This window comes from Podarcis filfolensis, assembly GCF_964270895.1.
Source record: "Podarcis filfolensis genome assembly, chromosome: 14".
Classification (NCBI taxonomy): Eukaryota; Metazoa; Chordata; class Lepidosauria; order Squamata; family Lacertidae; genus Podarcis; species Podarcis filfolensis.
This window is the reverse complement of record NC_139616.1, coordinates 41935827-41955461: the sequence shown is the minus strand read 5'-3', so window position 1 is coordinate 41955461 and position 19635 is coordinate 41935827. Positions and strand designations below refer to the sequence as shown.

Here is a 19635-nt window from a genome sequence, read left to right as displayed (position 1 = left end):
CGCAAAGGCAGGGGTAGTGAGGCGTTCAGGAGAGTTGCGAGGGCCAGTTGGAGAGGTCTTGAGGGCCGCATTTGAGGTTTCCCACCGGTGATCTAAACGCATCACGTTAACCGGAGATTCGTGCAATCGCCATAGTTATTTCTTTATAACTGCAGAGCGAAAAAACAACCACCATAGGGCTAAAGCAATGCCATGAAACAACAGCTTTGGATCCCACCCCGAACTGGAGCAGGGGGCTATCAAAAATAACACTGCTCCAAAGTGGGAAAGGTTGACAGGGAAGAGGAGAACACGAGAGAGAGAAAGAGGCAGGCTGCAGTCTTCACCTTTGATTGTGAAACGTCGCTTTTTTTTTTTACTTGGCATCAAATACGTTTACATATAGAAGCTCTCTAAAATGGAAGGACATGCGACATTAACTGATTTTTCTTCAAATATAGAATTGCTCTAAAACCATGCCACAGTGCAAATTCGCTCCCTCCCTCCCTCTCCGCATGCCATCACACGGGACTGAGAAAGACGCAGAACGTAAACCTCACCCTCAGAAAGTGTCCTCCTGGCTCAGACCGATGGAGTCAATGAAATTAATCCCAGGATTCCTGCGGTGCAGAATAGGCCCTTCAGCAACGCAGCTCTCTCTTAAACCAAGGTCTTTTCTTAGACCAGCTTAAATCCACTGGCCTAGTAATTCAGGCGTGGGGAACCTTTGCCGCTCCCTGTGTTGCTGAACTACAACTCCCCTCAGCTCCAACAAGCATGGCCCATGTCAAAGGGGGTGATGGGAGTCGCAATTTGGCAACGTCTGCAGAGTCGAAAGGTTTCCCATTCCTGAGATAATTGGAAGGCATAGTTTTCAACTCAGATGCCTCCCATCAACCTCACACAGCTATTACATTCTTCTAGACCAGGCTTCCTCAACCTCGGCCCTTCAGGTGTTTTGAGACTACAATTCCCATCATCCCTGGCCACTGGTCCTGCTAGCTAGGGATCATGGGAGTTGTAGGCCAAAAACATCTGGAGGTTGAGGAAGCCTGTTCTAGACTCCACCTGCCTCAGATGTCCAGCAAACAGCTCCTTTTCTGATCAAGGCTGCTGTGCCTTTAATAGTTGCTCTGATGAGGCTTCTGTGATGGCAAAAATCTGTGCCTTCCACATTCTTAGCAAGTTTCTTTTTTTTCTAAAAAATAAAAAGTACAAGAGTTGCAACCTGCAAAGTCCCAGTAGTGAACTTTTGATCATTTTCCTGCTTTTGATTCTGACTTGCATCCAGCATGTAGCCCAGGGCAGCCACGCGTTGGAGGAAGCCTTAATGAAGAAGCCCCTTTGAGACCCTTTCAGCAAACACAAGATTGGGCTGTCCATGTTGAACCATACATCAAAAATATTGCATGGCGCAACTGCGTCTCAACTGCACCACTTTGGCATATGCATGGAGGCCATCATAGGTCTGCTTTGAAAGGCTCCAACATGTCAGAAATGCCATCATGGGAAGTGAGGATATAGGTTTGTTTCTCTCTCTAAATGTGCCATTTTTTAAAAAAAACATATCCTGGTCACATACACCCCTATCCTGCATTTTGAAGTGGTATTGTCTACGAAGGCTTCAACCAGCGCTGATTTAGGGACCAGCAGAACATGGAACTGATTGTCCGGATCAAGCAGAAATTAGTAAAACACGTTCTGCTCTAGGGGCAACTGTGGATGATTCTGTGGGGTGCCCTACGCGGCTGGCAAGGTCCCTCACTCGTGGCAATACAAATCTCCCAAGCTCTGCAAAAGATCAAACCTGGACTGGGAGCACTAAATGGTGTGGCAGCACAATGGTTCATGCCCAAATGGCTCCTGCGAACTGCTTTGCTGCAGCAGCAAACAAGGAACAAAGCGTGCATCTTTTATCTCTCCGAAAAGGAAGGTCTAATTTTAAAGTGCATCTTGAGAAGAGCTAGAGATAAAATAAGCAGCAAAGAACAAGAACGCTCCAAGTTTATCCACACCTGGTGTAAGTGACTAATGCTTTAAGAAGTGAAGTTGTGTCGATATTTTTTGTTATCAGTTGATCTACATTTTTCTTTTATTAAACTGCAAACACGAGGAAATGTCCTTTCTTTCTTTTAAAAAAGAAGGCAGTAAACTAAGTGTTGGCAACCTTTGGCCCAACCAGATGTTGATGACTAAAACTCCCATCATCCCTGGGCCAAGCTCGTTGGGGCTAAGGTGAGTTGTAGTTCAGCAACTGCTGGAGAGCCACAGGTTCCTCACTCCTGTAATATACCTTCCTCTTTCCACCCCCCTATTACAGACCAGCCTGACCTCCGAAATCGAAAGACAGGTGAGTGATTGTGATCAGCAACTAGATTGGCTGGCAGGGCAATTCAAAAGAGGCAAGGAGTCAGGCTGCTTTGGCTCTCTGCCTCAATAACAAGCCAAGTTGCACCATCCAAGCCTTCAACAATATGGTAACCTCCATATGTTATTGGACTATACCTGGAGGGTGCCAAGTTGGCAAAGGATGCACTATTCAAAGTGGGCGAGTGGTGGCAAGGAGCTGTAAGGTGCAGGAGCATCCAATGTGCTTTCTATCTGTGCTTGCCCCACTTGCAGTTGTTAGAAGATGTGCTGGTGATTTTTCATGGGCGCCAACTGACACGGGGCAGCCAGTTGCCGACCAGTGCTGCTGACTTAACTTTGTTTTGCTATTATTTTAGAGCAGATCTAACTGGTACTGCAAAAGAAAAGAAGAAAGCCCTAGCACGTTACACAGGATTAATCCTAAGAGTTTCAGTTTCAGCAAATCACCTCCGAAAAGGGAGAGGGATTCTCACCGGTCAAGAACTTGACCTCACACAGCAGATCCAATGAAATCAGTGGGATCATCATTTCACAGGTTTGATGAAAGGGGGTGGGGAACCAGGACGTCACGAGTCCTATTTACATTCGTCTCAGTTTTCATAGCAGCTGCCTAAAAAAAGGGCTCAGCTTAATTGGGAAGATCTGGCATCATTGTAGCCTATCCGGCAGTGCTGTGCATAATAAATATTACGAAGAGAATAAATTAATTACAAAAAAGAGCCAACAACAACGCCCTCCCACAAAAACAAACATAAAAAAGGTTCACTTAGAAAAATCCAGTTCTAATGAACAACGCATCTAAAGGACGGAAAGTTGCGACTCTCCTGTTGCTGTTGTTGTTAGACTACAGCTCCCATCACCACCAACTACTGGCTATGTTGACTGGGACTGATGGGAGGTGGAGTCCCGCAGCAATCAGCGAGGACCAGGTTTGATTCCCTGGATCCAGGGTCCTGATCTGCAGAGGCTTGTGGCTGTGCAAACTCCTCAACGTTTCAAGGGGGGCTTGCAGGGGGGGGTCTTCTATTATAGTCTCCCAAAACCCACTGAAATAAACAAAAGGTCTACAACCAACCACAGAACTAGGCAGATATGGACTCCTGAAGCCTTCACGAATACACAACTCCCTCTTCCGTCCGGGCAAGACTAAAGTGTTCAGAAACAGGCACAGATCCACTGAAACTTTACACTGATTGGGAGTGCGTGGAGTGAGTGGAGAGGAAGCAAAACGCTACACCCACGTCTCTAGAGAATGGAGCGCATTAACATTGCACAGCATGCCGGTCCAAGCCCTGAGCCGTGTCCACCAAGACGGTGTTTTGGGGAGTGTCTCCTCTTTCTTCGCTCTCTCCAGTTTCCGTTTCGTTGGGCTCAGTGGGATGCGCTGCAGAGGCTTCCTGGGCTACAGCCTTGGTGCTCTCCATGGCGTTCGCTCTTACTGTGATGTGCTCCCATCCTCCCTGCCAAAGAAGAAAAGGGAAAAATCAGCCACATGTTTTGAAAAGATTCTGCTGTGCAGCAGCTACCCAACATGGACAAGAAAAGCCTCTTTAAGAATACAAGAAGAGCCTTCCTGGATAAAGGCCAATGGTCCACTTAAGTCCAGCAACCTTTTCTCTTGTAAATGGACCCGTGGGCAGATTTACAAGCCAGGGAAAATATCCGGAAAACGAGCTAGGTTCCAACCAAAGAAGAATGGCAACTTAAAACTGATGGAATATGTGCAGCTTGCGGATCTAACTTACAGAATAAGAAAACAAAGAAGAACATTTGTTTAAAGAAGATTTTGGAAAATGTTTACCGAATATATGGGGGGAATTGTATACACTTGAAAACGCTGGCAGCATTAAGATAAATTCAACAGTGTAAATTAGTTTTGATGGAAGTAATAATGGAATACTGAATGGTTTAGTTTATATAAAATAGGCAGGGATTTATGCTATGCAAAATGAAGCATGGAAAGAGAAGGAGGGAAGTCACTGATATTTTAAGGTTGTCTAAATGAATATTCTAAATTGTAAAACAGAAAGTTCATTTGTGTGTGTGTGTGTGTGTGTGTGTGTGTGTGTGTGTGTGTGTATATATATATATATATATATATATATATATATATATATATAAATAAAATGGGCATTGCACATACTTGCAGTCAAGCAATCTGCTCTATTGCTATAATGGAATGTGTCTTTCAGTCCTAATTTCAGCACATAGAGAAGACACCAGGGGAATGTTTTTGTGGGCATGTGTGTACCTGTAGGCACCATACTGGCAACCCTTGGTGCAGGGTGTGTGAGTGTGTACAGTCTAGGCACCTGCCACCCATACATGTGGCTGTTCTACCCAGGCTCTGCTTACAAATTTTCTCCAAATGGTGCCCGGAAAATCAGCAGGCCCTAACAAATTCCAGCTGTTTGTGTCTTTTATTATTATTATTAGTAGTATTTGTAGTAGTATACAGCCCCTGTAGATCACGGGTAGGCAAACTAAGGCCCGGGGGCTGAATCCGGCCCAATCACCTTCTAAATCCGGCTTGCGGATGGTCCAGGAATCAGCGTGTTTTTACATGAGTAGATGTGTCCTTTTATTTAAAATGCATCTCTGGGTTATTTGTGGGGCATAGGAATTCATTCATTTTTATTATTTTTTCAAAATATAGTCCGGCCCCCCACAAGGTCTGAGGGACAGTGGACCGGCCCCCTGCTGAAAAAGTTTGCTGACCGCTGCTGTAGTTCTTAGGGCCGATCACAACATAAAATTACAATATAAAAAAAACCAAAATCCGTAACAGAAATGAGAACAGAAGCAAACCAATCTCCCCCACATTTAAAAGGCCATTGGATGTCCATCAACCAAAGACCTGGCTGAAGAGGAACATTTTTGCCTGGTGCCTAAAGGTGTATAATGAAGGCACCAGGCGAGTCTCCTTGGGGAGTGTTTTCTCCAACCGGGAACCACTGCAGAAAAGGTTCTTGCGTTGCCACCCTCCGGACCTCTTGTGGAACAGCAACACAAAGAAGGGCCTCAGAGATTGATCCCAGGGTCTGGGTAGGTTCATATAGAGAGAGGTGGTCCTTGACGAATTGCAGTACTCACCCCAATGCCGTAGTCCCAGGAATGGCCTTTTGGCTCCATTGGCTGGACTCCTGTCCGATGACAGACCGTTCCACAGCTCAAGCTATGGCTCCCTTGTACTTTGTCAGCTATCACCCAGACCTAGAAAACAGGAGAAGGGCTGATGATGCCACGCACGTCATGTTATTTCTTCCTACACCATTGATTACCAATACTATAAACAACCAACCAAGGGGGGTGTTTTGCCCATTACCAAAATCCCTGTGCAAAAGGAGGGCACATCCATGTAGCAATTTACATGCTTCCCAGGTGCAGTCAGCTATGCATGTGGAAAGGTTTTTCATTCTGGGTGCAGCTTAGGAGCTGGCAAGCTACAGCCAGCTTCCAAAACATGCAAACAGAAAGAGAAGAGAGAAACTCGCATGTTGCAAACGCGATGGATCTTTGTTCAGGCTGGGTTGAAAATGTGAAGTGGCTTTAAACTGGGGATGGGGAAATTCTGGCCTTCCAGATGTCGTTGGACTACAACTCCCACCGCAAACTTCAGCAGCGCCCTGTGCGACACAAAGGTTCGCCTCTCTCATTCCGTTCTACAGCATTTTTCAGTGCGGCGCCCAGTCCGAATGCACAATTCGCCCTACCCTAAAACCAACTCTGCTCCCCTCATTTCTGACCACTCTCCATGCTGGCTGGAGCTGATGGGAATTGCAGTCCAAAAGATCTGGCGGGCACCAAACAGATGCACCCTGATGTAGATGTATCAGATCACGGGGACCATTCCAATGTCACAGCACAGCAGAATGAATGAGAAGCACCAAGCAATTAAATCTTGCTTTATTACTTGCGAAAACCAATAGAAAGAAGTGGAAGGAGCCACACTACAATTTTCCACAACCCCCTTTTCTCTCTCTCTCTTTCTCTCTCAAAGGCTGGGCCAGGATCGGTGGAAGCTGGTCTATGAGGGTTAAGTCTGGTGGTTCCCTCACTGCGAGAAGCCAAGTTACAGGGAACCAGGCAGAGGGCCTTCTCGGTAGTGGCACCTGCCCTGTGGAACGCCCTCCCGTCAGATGCCAAGGAAATAAACAGCTAGCTGACTTTTGGAGGACATCTGAAGGCAGCCCTGTATAGGGAAGCTTTTAATGTTTGATGTTGTTATATTTTGCTGGAAGCCGCCCAGAGTGCCTGGGGCAACCCAGTCAGATGGTCATCATAAAAATAATAAATTTATTATTACTAAGTGTGCCCCTGCCCCACCAACCTCAGGCTGCTCTCAGTTGGCCCCCACCTGCCTACCTATGAGCCCAGGGGGTGGGCCCTGGCTATCACCTTCATCCTCCTTAGTGCTGCCCTTGTAGAACTCAGCACAGAAGAAGATGGGGGCAAAACCAGAATGAGTTGGCTCTGCCCGTCATTGGCTCCGGCGCCACCTACTGTTGGACCTCCCTGTCTAACTATAGGCACTACTCACCACAGACCAGGGTGGTCTGTGCCCTTTCCTTAAGGTAAATAAACAACTTTAGTGAACAATCCTTTACAAAACAAGTTTATCGTGTCCCCTTCAGTCATCGTTCCAAAGAGATAGATTGACGGCGCACTCAGACCTGGTCCAAAGGCCCAACGGACACTTTGCGGACGTTGTTTGAAATGTGGTCCCAGCTGGAGCCTTGAGGGTAGCTTGGTGTGATTCCCTGGCGATACCACAGATTACCTATAAAAGGAAAAGTTTGGCATGGGCATGAGGTGATCTGCCCTGTTCTTGCATTTGTGAGCATCATACTTTAAAAGTCGAAAGACAATCCTGTAATGCAGAAGTGGTGAGCTTTTTTTTGATTCCCAAAGTGTTGATCACTGAGCTGATGGGAAGGGGGAGAAGAAGCCTGCATTTTGCGAACATTGGCTGGATGCAAGAAAATTCCCACTAGCAGCCAATGCCTGCAAAAACCCCTGGCTCTCACCCCCTGGGTTGGGAACAAAATTACACCCAGATCCCGCTTTCTTAACACCATGCACTCCTATGAAATCAATCATTAGGCAAAAGTTCACATAATGAGCTGATGATTTCCATTATTTCCTATGAGAATATTTCTAATCCGTGATTTGTCTGATTTCTCTCCCTCCCTCCCTGGTTTCCCTCCGAAATGGTTGTGGATGACCATCAAAACACAAACGAGTAAGTAAGTGGCAAACTCCAAATGTTTGGATATCTGAATAAGCTGTTCGTATAGCAAGATTTGGGTAGAATTCATTGTGTTTGGATAACCGAGATTTCAGATAACGAGAGTTCCGACAGTGGGACCTGCAGGTACTTCCTCTTGCTCCCTTCCAACTTCATAATCAAAACACACCTGGTGCTACTGCACAATCTCAGTTCCTGACAAATAATCATTCAATACTGGTTGCAGACACCCCTTATCTTTTAAGGTGCCATAAGATTCCTGGTTGTGTTTTGGTGCAACAGATTTAAGACAACTGCGGACTACACCCCTCTGGAAACCGAAAGCTAGCAGCTCACCATTTTTATCCACAACAAAGACAGAGGTTCGTCCAACAGAGACTTGCTTTATCTTCTGCTTCGGGGGAGAAGGAATATGGTACCAGCAGTCACCTGTACAATGACATAGATAGCCAGACAGCCATGACACAACACTAATAATTATAACATGATTTATATTCAGTGATGCAAAACCCAGAACCTTCAGAAACACCTGCATACAGGAATCAACACAGCAGAGAGCCTGTTCTGGCCCTTTTCCAATGGGGCAGCTATACTTTGGCTTATCACGTTATCTTCGCCATACTCAGTGGTGGCTCTAGATCTGGGCTTGCACAGGATTCCCCCACTAGGACCCCCCCCCCCAGAGTGGATTCATCTTTTTGCCATGGTCCATCTGCTCGCCTTCTTCTGCAAGACCTAATCCACATCACTTCGGAGAGGGCAAAGTGATCTGGGTCCATGCACACAGGAAAACAAGCCTAAAACTCTTCTCCTGGACGTGCTAATTTTGTAGGTGCAGGGATGCAAGTGTTGATGTGCTTCAATCTTTCTTCTTTTTACTGTTAATTTTAATTATCTTCAAATGTTTTTAATGGCTCTTAACTGTATTGATTGATAAAATAATATTTTTTTAAAAAAAATATTTCTAATCGTTTAAATATTGCCAATACAGTGGTACCTTGTGTTACATACTTAATCCATTCCGGAGGTCCGTTTGTAACAGGAAACTGCTCGTAACATGAGGCGTGCTTTCTCTGATGGCGCCTCCCGCTGCTGCCGGGTCGCCGCGGCAAAGGTCGCAACAAGGGGCATCTACTTCCGGGTTAGCAGAGCCCGTAACTCGCAGCATGCGTAAGGGGGCGGTACATAACACGAGGTACCACTGTGGTTTAAATGTTTCTTGCAAACCACTTAGAGGTTTTACATCAATCAAAGCAGGGCATAAATTTTGTTAACTAAAAAAATAAACGTATGGCCAGCGGTCACACTTACCTTCAGGTTTCTTTGGCGATACTGAACCGCGATAGAAGATGGAGCCATCGCGGGCCACGGCCCAGACCTGGTGAAATGCTCCGATGGAAACCGAAACGAAGGGCTGATCTGTTCCCACGTGGAGCCAAGATGTTCCCTAATTGGGGGGCATAGGAGGGGAAGAGAGAGAATGCATGGGCTACCCAATCTCAGTGGTTCCTGAACTTCTAAGCCAGGTAACAATAACAGAGGATTTCACCCTTCTGCAAAGCAATTCCTAGGGCAAGCAAAGTTGCATGACTGCATCCTGAGATTGGAACGGCCTACTAAAAATGCAAGAGGACTTCTTCAAAGAAGCATTTGGTTCTAGATGCAAGGTGGGCTGGCTACAAGCACTGAAGTTCAAAACTCCAACGCTAGATGTGGTCTCAGGCTGCTGCTGGGGGGAAAGGGGACCCAGCCAGATCCCCTTTGTTGACCTGGTTGGGCTCAGTTAGGGCAATGGGGCACTGCCCCACCAACCTCAGCCTTTCTTCTTTCTAACTGGTCCAGAAGGTGGCTCTGTCTGTTCTGCTTCCTCCTCAGCCTCAGTGCTGCCCTTGTAAAACTATGTGGGAGAATGGGGACAAGCTATAAATATGGCCATCATTGGCTCTGCTTCCATCTGCTGCTGGAATCCTTCCTTTCCCCAAACCGCCACTTTCCAGAATTGTCTCCATCAAAGGCAAGACAGCAAGGCCTTGTTCAGTGTGGGGGGGGTCACTTGCCACTTGGCTCCCCCCATCCCACCACTGCCTCCCTTCAGCGGTCGTTCTACTTTGCCATTGCTACAGTTGTGTAATGTTAAGCATTGGCTCCTGGGTTCACTTATTTTCATCGGCCCTCCTCTTCCCCCTTTCCTTTTGTGCCGTGTCTATTAGATTTAAATGGAACACAATGGCAAAAAAGAGGTGGCATTCAGAGTATAGAAATGGTACTTGAATAGAAAGATAGCTAGCAAGAAGATAAAACTCCATGGGTCCCCCTAGGTATGTTTGAAGTGACACTTGCACAGCTGACACAGTTTCCAAGGGGGTAGCCACCTTATTGGTAGTAGAAGCATTTATGGGCTATAGTCATCTATCAGATGCATGAAGTTATGGCTGGGACTGATGGGAGTTGGAGCCCAAGCTCAGTTGGTAGAGCATGAGACTTTTAATCTCAGGGTTGTGGGTTTGAGCCGCATGCTGAGCGAAAGATTCCTGCATTGCAAGAGGATGGACTCAGATGACCCCATGGTCCCTTCCAACTCTAAAATTCTATGATGCGATCCTAACACCTGGAAGGCCACAGGTCCCCCAGGCCTGAACTAAATGAAGATTGACCCTAACATGCCCCATTAAAAAAACAACATTTATAACTGATTACCGAAGAGCATAAAGGTAAAGGTAAAGGGACCCCTGACCATTAGGTCCAGGCATGGACAACTCTGGGGTTGTGGCGCTCATCTCGCTTTATTGGCTGAGGGAGCCGGCGTACAGCTTCCGGGTCATGTGGCCAGCATGACTAAGCCGTTTCTGGTGAACCAGAGCAGCGCACGGAAACGCCGTTTACCTTCCCGCCAGAGCGGTACCTATTTATCTACTTGCACTTTTGTGCTTTCGAACTGCTAGGTTGGCAGGAGCAGGGACCAAGCAATGGGAGCTCACCCAAGAGCAGGCAAACTAGCAAAGTGCACAAGTGATGTTATTTAGATTCATTTCAGGTGCTCAGTTTGCACAAACATACAAGAAAATAAAAGGCTCACAGCTGGGTTTTGGGGTGTGATGCATAGTCGACAAAGCACATCTCCCTTGTCGCTGATAGCCCAAAGAGCCACAAACTCGTCCTCAGCAACCAGAGATTCAGGAATGATGGAAATGTCCCACAGGGCTATTGGGGGGACTTCCAGCCAAGGACCACTGGTGACGTATCTGCATTTCCTGGAAAGGCAAGGGAGAGAGAAAGGAGGTGAGTAAAAGGGCAATGGCAGAGCCCCTGCCTTGCACGCAGGAAGTCCAAGGTTCAATCCCCAGCATCTGCAGGTAGCTCTGGGCGAGAATCTCTGCCTGAAATTATTGGGACTGCTGCCAGCCAGAGCAGACAATACTAAGGATCAATCTCTTACAAATGCATGAACATTTATGATGCTATGAAGCACTGTGAGAAGGATCGCGGGTGGCAGGGTGCAAACACTTTCAAAACCTGATGCGCAATGGGGAACATGGCTGAACTTCGAGGGCCAAACAACCCCTTCTTTTCCCCATCTGCAGCTGCAGGATATACAACGGTTTGAGACCCGAGGGAGCCCTGCTAAGCACCAGGAACTGGCACTTCAGGGCCCAGAAAAACCTGAACCTGCAGCCGAGGGGAGGCCAAAAACTGCAGTGGGCAGCAATTCAAGTTGTAGGTTTACAGAAGCTAACGAAGGCATGTGTGTTTTACCAATTAGCCAAATGAGCATGATGCAATATTGGGCCTGGATGAACAGCAGTTCAGCACAAGAAGATATTTAGAAAGCCATGCTAATAAGGGCACCACTGTGTGGTGGTCAGGAGGTCAAAGGGCAGGGAGAATGGTCAGGGCACTGATGCCTTCCACCTTGGCACGGAAATTAAAAAACTACCCAACTCGTTCCTCCTACATTTGCTTTGCTTTATTGGGGGTGGGGGTGAGTGGAGATTGGATGGCCGGTCCAAAAGGATCTACACTGGCTCCCAGTATCTGAGCACAATTCAACGTGTCGGTGTTGACTTTAAAAGCCTTTGATGGCCAGGTGCATTTCGCCAGGTCGGTGGCGAGCGATGGCCCAATCCATGCACTAGCCCAGGGGGCAGGGGCTGGGGGTCCGTTCATACTGAAACTCACAAAGACCAGAGAGATCAGGCAGATTGCGTATTCACCATTATAACTCTGAATAGGAGTTGTTGGGAACTGCAAGTGGGGCAGGAGTGCTGTTGAGCACTCATCACGTCCAGTTTGCAAGCTTCCCATGAGCATTTGGTCCAGGGGTCAGCAACCTAAGGCCCATGGGCCAAAAGCGGCCGATGGAAGCTGTTTAACTGGCCCACGAGCTGCCCGCTCGGTGAGTCCCCGTGCGCTGCACTAAACCGGCGCAGCGCGGCATGGGTACTTTCTTCCATGGCTCTGGAAATCGCTTCTGCACATGCCCAGACATCGGAAATCGCTTCTGCGCAGGCGCGATTTCGGCATCTGGGCATGCGCAGAAGCGATTTCCGGCATCGTGCTGTGCCGGTCTGGCCCACGGAGGATCTCTGCAGGAGTAATCTGGCCCATGCCCGGTAAGCCTTGCCGACCCCTGATCTGGTTGGTCACTGTGAGAATAGGATGGCAGGGCTATTCGTAGATTCTTATGAACCATCCTTTAACAGCTGCCAATGACTCCATAGTAAGGCCGTTAACTATACTTAAAGCAGTAAAGAATAGAATCAGATTTTAAAAATCGAAAAAGTGTGTGGTAAGGGAAGCAGGCCAATGTACGTGCAAAAGAAGGGAAAATTCTTTTCCCCCTCCTGCAATATACCTGAGAGGTACCTAAACTATTTTGGAGTGTGATGTGCTTTACCTGGCCCAGCGCCTTCGCCGCACAAAGTCCTTCATTGTCTTGTGTCCGTGATAAGACCTGCAGGAAGGAGAGACGCACTGTTTTTTAACGCTGTCCACCGGCAAAAAGATAAAGAGGTCCTGGCCCTTCGCTCTTCTCAGACAAAGGGTGGTTTGTCAGGCCAACCAGGCTCCCATGTTGGGGGTTAGCCACTTGTCACGAGTGAACTTTTGCTAAAGAGCAAAGCAGCACCCCAGTGCCAAATTTATTTTTCGTATAAATGGAGCTTATGGAGTTCTGAACAGTCTAATGGGACATGAGTAAAGAAACAAATTCAGATCTTCTTGCTGTTGGTTCCATAAACTGATACAGGCACAAAGAGCACCAGATTTTGCATTTACTTTGATCCTCCCCATTTCCCTCCAAGGTGCACAAACTTGGTCCCTTTCCTCTTCACAACAACCCTGCAGTGAGGTCCAGCTCCAAATTTGAAGGAGGCCTTGGTGGGATTAATCTGGTGGCAGCAGCAGCGGATGTGCTGTAATCAGTGCTGGGCTACTTGGACATACAGGTGTCTAGAGAGCGAGGGGGCTGTTCTCTGCCCCCTGCCTCCAAGAAGATCCTAATTTTTTTAAAAGCAAGATTTTAGCATTTGTAGAACCTGAGATATGAGGCAAAACGTACAAGCACCAATCTTCTCCATTTAGCTTTTTACTTCTCCCACCACTGGAATGCTTCCTGTGGGCAGACATTCTTGGAGATGCCATTTTAATTTCCCACAATCCCCTGGAGCAACACTGTGGAGGGCATCATGGGAAATGAAAATGGCGGGGCCCAGACAGCAGCAGGCCCCACCTGAACGTTAGGTAAAAATAAATTTTAACCCAATAAATGCAGAAAGGAGAATCTTGGGTCACATTCATACTGTAGATTTGAAGCATTATGATACTGCTTTAAGCAGTCATGGCTTCCCCCAAAGAATTCTGGGAGCTGTAGTTTGTTAAGAGTGCTGAGAGTTAAGAGACCCTTATTCCCCTTCACAGGCCTTTAATTTCATGAGTTCCCTCTGAAGAGGGATTAGATTGTTAAGCCACTCTGAGAACTGTTGCTCTGTGAGGGCAACAGAGGTCTAACAAGAACTCTTTAGATGTATGGTGTGGAAGTAACCTTGAATGGATTACAACCTAATATTTTTGCCCTGTGTTTTTTCTCAAAAGGTTCTGTTCCTGTTGCCATTCTTAAGACTTCATAAGCAGATACAGGGGAGGTAACTTATGCAAGCCAAACCCTTTAGCAGTAGTAAAGAAAACAATAAGCCTTACGCTGGAAAGTCAGCTGCGTATTGCCACCCTTCCCGATCAGTGCCGCCCGAAACGCTAAAATCGATGTACCAGTCAGAAACCTGGATTGAGTGGAGACAGAGTCAAGAATTCAGAAGGAGAAGGAGAAGAAATCTAATCCCTATCCAGGACCAGCAACATAAATTTTGAGAACGCTCCTAGCAGGGTGCCCCCTGGTGGCTTCCTCCAGTAGCAGCAGTTGGGTCTGGAAAGCCACTCATCCATGTTAAAGTCACCACAATGACCTGGAGCAAAGCTATGGTTGGGCCCTTTGGGGGAATTGTGGGAAATTTAAAAATGGGAGGTGGGAACAGGCGAGGGCGTGGGCCAAGGCAGTTCTACACCAGCAGTCAAGGGTTCTCACACTGATCCTATCCATACATCCCCAACCGAAAAACTCCCAGTGCAAAACAGAAAAAAAACTAGTTTAGGGGAAAACTAGTTGTCACACAGGATCGTCCGATATCATTTTCGAAACTGGAGTAGGCAGCAAATAGAGTGGTGGGACCCAAACTAATGGATTCAAGTTACAAGAAAGGAGAGTCTAACGAAATATCAGTAAGAGCTGTTCGACAGTGGAACAGACTCTCACAAAGAGATGGGGGAATCTCCTTCCTTAGAGGTTTTTAAGCAGAGGTGGCCATCTCTCATGGATGCTACAGCTGAGATTCCTGCATCACAGAGGGTTGGACTAGATGATGCAGGGTCCCTTCCAGCTCGAAAATTCTATGGTTCTATGAACCTTCCCTGGCTGTAGCTCAGTGGTAGAGGATCTGCCTCGCATGCAGGAAGTCCTGGGTTCAATCCCAGGATCGTCAGATATGGAAGGGAGAGTCTACCCTGCCCAAAGCCCTGGAGAGCTGCTGCCAGTCAGTGTAGACAATACTGAGCTAGGTGAATCAATCATCCACCTCCGTACATGGCATACAGGCTTGTGACTTGTCCAAAGGCACTTAGCTGGGACAGGGAGGGATACATCTCCAGAAAATCTGTTGCTGCAAGTCAGTTCATCTTTGCAACAGGGCAATGTCCAGAACGGTCCAGTCCGCTTACCCAAGACCATTGTGGCGACGGGGGCTTGGTGTTGGTCTTCGTACACTCCTGCAAGCCGGAGGCATCGCTCCACATATACCGATCCGTGGGGAGGCCCCTGTAAGACAAAACACACACAGGACGCTCAGTGCCTGATCTTCTGTGTGCTGACTCAGTTAGTTAAGTCCCACTCTGCTCAGTGGAGTTCAGTCCTGTGTGTTGCAGCCTAAAAGAAGCCACTTCACACCAGAAATGCCTTCATTCCATACCAGCATACAGTGGTACCTCGTGTTATGGCTGGGATCTGTTCTGGGGGCCTGTCCGTAACATGAAATGCCCACAACTCAAAGTGCTGTATCTGCGCAGGCGCACGGCACAATTTAGAGCTTCTGCGCATGCGGCAAAACCCCGAAGTAACCCGTTCCGGTACTTCCAGGTTGCTGCGGGACGTAACGTGAAAAGACACAACATGAAGCGGACGCAACATGAGGTGTGACTGTATTAGGGAGCAGCCTTTGAGATTCTGCTGAGTTGGGTCCACATGTAACATCCAACCATGGTTTAGCGGTGCTTGAGCTTCTGCTCCTCTGCTATTTCCCAGTGTGATTTTCAGAGCTGGAATCCAGGCCCTTCCTTACATTACGTGGCAGGAAAATGAAGGTGGTCAATTTCAAGGTCACTGATGAGAGTTCTTGGACGAAACATAGTTCCAAGCCCACCTTCTCTCGGTTTCATCAACATCTGAGGCACAGTTGGTGGTGACATGAGACAGAGCCTTTTCGGTGGCTGCCCCAAGATTGTGGAATTCCCTCCCAAAAGAGGTTGGACTGGCTCCCTCGCTATCTTTGATGTTTTATTGTGCTTTTAATATTCTGTTGGAAGCTGCCCAGAGTGGCTGGGAGGTCCAGCCAGATGGGCAGGGTATAAGTAATAAATTATTATGATGATTATTATTATCTTTCTGCCAGCAGTCTAAGACCTTCCTATCCTTTGAAAACTAGGCACAGATTATGTTGGTGTTGTTATTTTTAAAAATAATCTTTTTTATTGATTTTCAAAGATAGAAACATACAGCAAAAAAACAGTGAAAAACCAAATACCGAGATTACTCTGAATCTCTTGACTTCCCCTTCATCCCTTCCATGGGTCCTTTTAATTCTATTTTCAACTGCATATCAGTACTTCTCCAATTTTGCATCTTTCTAAATTATCTAAACATTGTTACATTACAAGTGTATTTAAAATCCTGCTAACGTTTTGACCTGTTTACAATGATTTTGTATATACATTATAAACATTTCCCATTCTTTTTTAAATTTCTTGTCTTCTTGATTCCAGAGCTTCCCAGTTAATTTTGCTATTTTGGCATAGTCCATCAACTTTGTTGTTAATGCCACTTCTAAATGTGCTTTATTGTATTTTAGATACCGTTTTTAACCAGTTTCTATTACTGTGTATTTTATAACGATGTCTTAAAAGTGTTGCTAAGCCACCTTGAATCCCAACTTGGGAGAAAGGCAAGATATAAATACATCAAATCAATAAGCAGATTTATCTCATTCAGAAGTTACATTTCTTGACAAATATATAAGCAGAAGATTTGTTTGTCTTGACAACTAAATTGAGCCGTTCAGTTTCCACAAAGCGGGTCCTCGGCATGCTTTCTTCCACCCAACCACCTGGTCCCAGCACCCATGCTAAAAGTTTTGGGCAAATACACCCTCAAGTGGTGAAATCTAGTATTTACCCAGTGCAGAGAACTTCCTAGGCCTCCCAAGCTTGTTGAACTATCAGACCTAAGAGTCTGAAAGGTCCTGAAAGACCTATATTGGCTCCTAGTACATTTCCAAGCGCAATTCAAAGTGTTGGTGTTCACCTTTAAAGCCCTCAATGGCCTTGGTCCAGTATACCTGAAGGAGCATCTCCACCCCCATCATTCAGCCCAGACATTGAGGTCCAGCGCTGAGGGCCTTCTGGAGATTTCAGCACTGTGAGAAGAAAAGCTACAGGGAACCAGGCAGAGGGCCTTGCCGGTAGTGGCACCCGCCCTGTGGAACGTCCTCCCATCAGATGTCAAGGAAATAAGCAACTATCTGACTTTTAGAAGAAATCTGAAGGCAGTCCTATTTAGGGAAGCATTTAATGTTTGATGTTTTATCATGTTTTTAATATAATGGAAAAGGTTGCTTGTTTGCTGTTAAAAACAACAACTAAAAAAACGAACAGCGTCAGCCAAGTAAGACCAGTAGACTCCAATGGACGTCCCCCAAGAGAGTCACTCTGAAGTTTGCCCCTCGGCACCCCGTACCTGCTGCTGTATCCAGTGACAGGATTCCACCGCTGATTCTCGTAAATGTACACACACTTCACATCCGACTGCGAGTAAATGTTATCTGCGCTGCTTGCTAGACCTACAAGACCCAGACCATTAATCACACCCTAATATTGCACGTCCATTTCCCATTTTAAATATTGATATCCTTCCCTAAATTAATATATACGGGAATGTGTATGAATGTATATGCATGTATGTGTCTATAAATACACACACAAAAAATATAATAGTGTGTATAATACCAGTCTGTATCTGTATTAGATTTGAAATTGTTTCTACATATGGAATTGTTTTTATTGCTGTCAAAGTGCAAGGCGATAAATAGGTTCTGCTATGGCAGAAAGGTAAACAACGTTTCTGTGCGCTGCTCTGGTTTGCCAGAAGCGGCTTAGTCATGCTGGCCACATGACCCAGAAAAACTGTCTGCGGACAAACGCTGGCTCCTTCAGCCAGTAAAGTGAGATGAGCGCCACAACCCCAGAGTCGTTCATGACTGGACTTAACTGTCAGGGGTCCCTTTACCTTTTTACTATGTTATCAGTCATGGCTGTCAGGGGTCCTTTACCTTTACTGTGATATTTTATGGGAAGCGATTCATAAAGGGTCTGGAAACCAAGCCTTACGAGGAATGGTTGTGGGACTTGGGTATGTTTAGCCTTGAAAAGTGCAGATCGAGAGGAGCTATGATAGCCATCTTCAAATATCTCAAGGGCTGTCTCATGTAGGACGGAGCAAGGTTGTTTTCAGGAGGGTAGACCCAAAACAGTGGCTCCAAGCTCCAAGAAAGGAGATTGTGACTAAACGTCAGGAAGAACTTTCCGACACTAAGAGCTGCTTGACAGTGGGACGGGCTGCCTTGGGAGGTGATGGACTCTCCTTCCTTGGAGGTTTTTCAGCAGAAGTTGGATGGCCCTCTGTCATGTATGATCTAGTAGAGATTCCTGAATTGCAAGGGGTTGCTGCGCATGTGCACTTGGTCACCAGCGTGATGGCAGTCATAGAGATATTATTATATACAGTGGTGCCTCGCAGGACGAAAATAATCCGTTCCGCAAGTCTCTTCGTCTAGCGGTTTTTTCGTCTTGCGAAGCAACCCTATTAGCGGCTTAGCACTATTAGCGGTTTAGCGGCTATTAAAGGCTTAGTGGCTTAGCGGCTAAAAGGCTATTAGCGGCTTAGAAAAAAGGGGGGGAAGCGAAAAAAATCGCAAGACTCGCAAGACGTTTTCGTCTTGCGAAGCGCATCGAAAAACGGAAAACCCTTTCGTCTAGCGGGTTTTTCGTCTTGCGAGGCATTCGTCTTGCGGGGCACCACTGTAGTAAGATATCCCACCTGTCAATTATAATGCAGGAGGGATGTGCCACCCAGGGCGCCATCTAGGGCCTCCCTGCAAGTACAGAGATCAAAATGAAAATATATTTCTTACCTGAGAAGAAACTTCCTCCATAGCCACCGGTGTAAACCCAGGCGGTGTGGTCGTACCCCACGCCCCAGACTATGCCGCGGCTGTTGCATTCAATCATTCGGAGATGTCCACCTATCTGGCGCCAGAACCTGCAGGACAAAAAAAATCTGCTCAGCATTCCCCCCAGGATACAGAACCATCTAAACCGGCCTTTCTCAACCTGTGGGTCCCCAGATACTGTTGGACTACAACTCCCATCACCCCTAGCTAGCAAGGTCAGAGCTCAGGGATGATGGCAGTTGTAGTCCAACAACATCTGGGGACCCACAAGTTTAGAACCACTGAAACCAATCCACCTATTCTATAAATGAACTTTTATTTTATTTTATTTTTGCAATTTTAGCCCATCCCTCCTCCAACGAGTTCGGGGAAGCACACCTGGCTCCCTCAATAGCCGTAAAACCCCCCTGTAAGGTAGGCTAAGGAGAGTGAGAGAGCCCTTAAACTGGCTAGGAAACAACCCCAGTAGAGACCTCTGAGTTTGTTGGAACAGGTTTGGGCCTGTCCTCTGCTGGTTAATCGAAATTTCCATGTTTGATCCCCGCCCCCTAAACCCGGCAAAAAATGGCAAATTTGCAGCCACACATATAATCCATTAGCAAGGGAGACTTATTAAAGCTTTCTTACATTTGGTCACACGGCATTGGGTGTGTCGCTGCCTCCATGTCAGGACTTGGCTCACTAGCGAAGATGTCCCCTTTGCAGGTCACGGACCATATGGCCTGATGGGAGGGGGGGCCCTGGATCTGCCGGCTTTCGCAGCAGGACATGCTCAGGAGAGCCAGCTGGGAGGCACGACAGGAGGAAACATTTAGTCACGGGGAACACGAGCAGTTTGAGCATTGCAGCTCCTTTAAAATACGAACCCAGAGATGACACTATACATTTAAAGCAGGCCTGTCCAACCGGAAAAAGCTCAACAACGCTGGTCAATAAAATGGGGAGATCACTGCCAGTTTATTTATAGTGGGAGTCGATCGCAGTCTCTTGGAA

The 19635-nt window shown here is 46.8% G+C and overlaps 1 protein-coding gene across 6 annotated transcripts in view; it reads right to left on the bottom strand.

Moving 5' to 3' along the window:
• Positions 1–327: 327 nt before the first annotated feature.
• Positions 328–19635, bottom strand: part of TECPR1 (tectonin beta-propeller repeat containing 1) — a 40594-nt gene continuing 21286 nt past the window's right edge. Inside the window, exons 14-27 of one of the 6 annotated variants that reach the window (XR_014541397.1) lie at positions 19270–19427; positions 18604–18731; positions 17151–17253; positions 14864–14960; positions 13793–13872; positions 12492–12548; positions 10674–10848; positions 8909–9044; positions 7934–8026; positions 7023–7129; positions 5443–5562; positions 2164–3809; positions 1032–2097; positions 328–919 (exon numbers count right to left, since the gene is read on the bottom strand). Coding sequence is in view for 1 of the 6 variants with exons in the window: in XM_083584918.1 (XP_083441044.1) it covers positions 3612–3809; positions 5443–5562; positions 7023–7129; positions 7934–8026; positions 8909–9044; positions 10674–10848; positions 12492–12548; positions 13793–13872; positions 14864–14960; positions 17151–17253; positions 18604–18731; positions 19270–19427 (1452 nt within the window). In the remaining 5 variants the exon portion in view is untranslated. Of the gene's footprint in view, positions 3810–5442; positions 5563–7022; positions 7130–7933; positions 8027–8908; positions 9045–10673; positions 10849–12491; positions 12549–13792; positions 13873–14863; positions 14961–17150; positions 17254–18603; positions 18732–19269; positions 19428–19635 lie in introns of all 6 variants that reach the window. The other 5 variants (XR_014541398.1, XR_014541399.1, XR_014541395.1 and 2 more) reach the window with 5 other exon arrangements.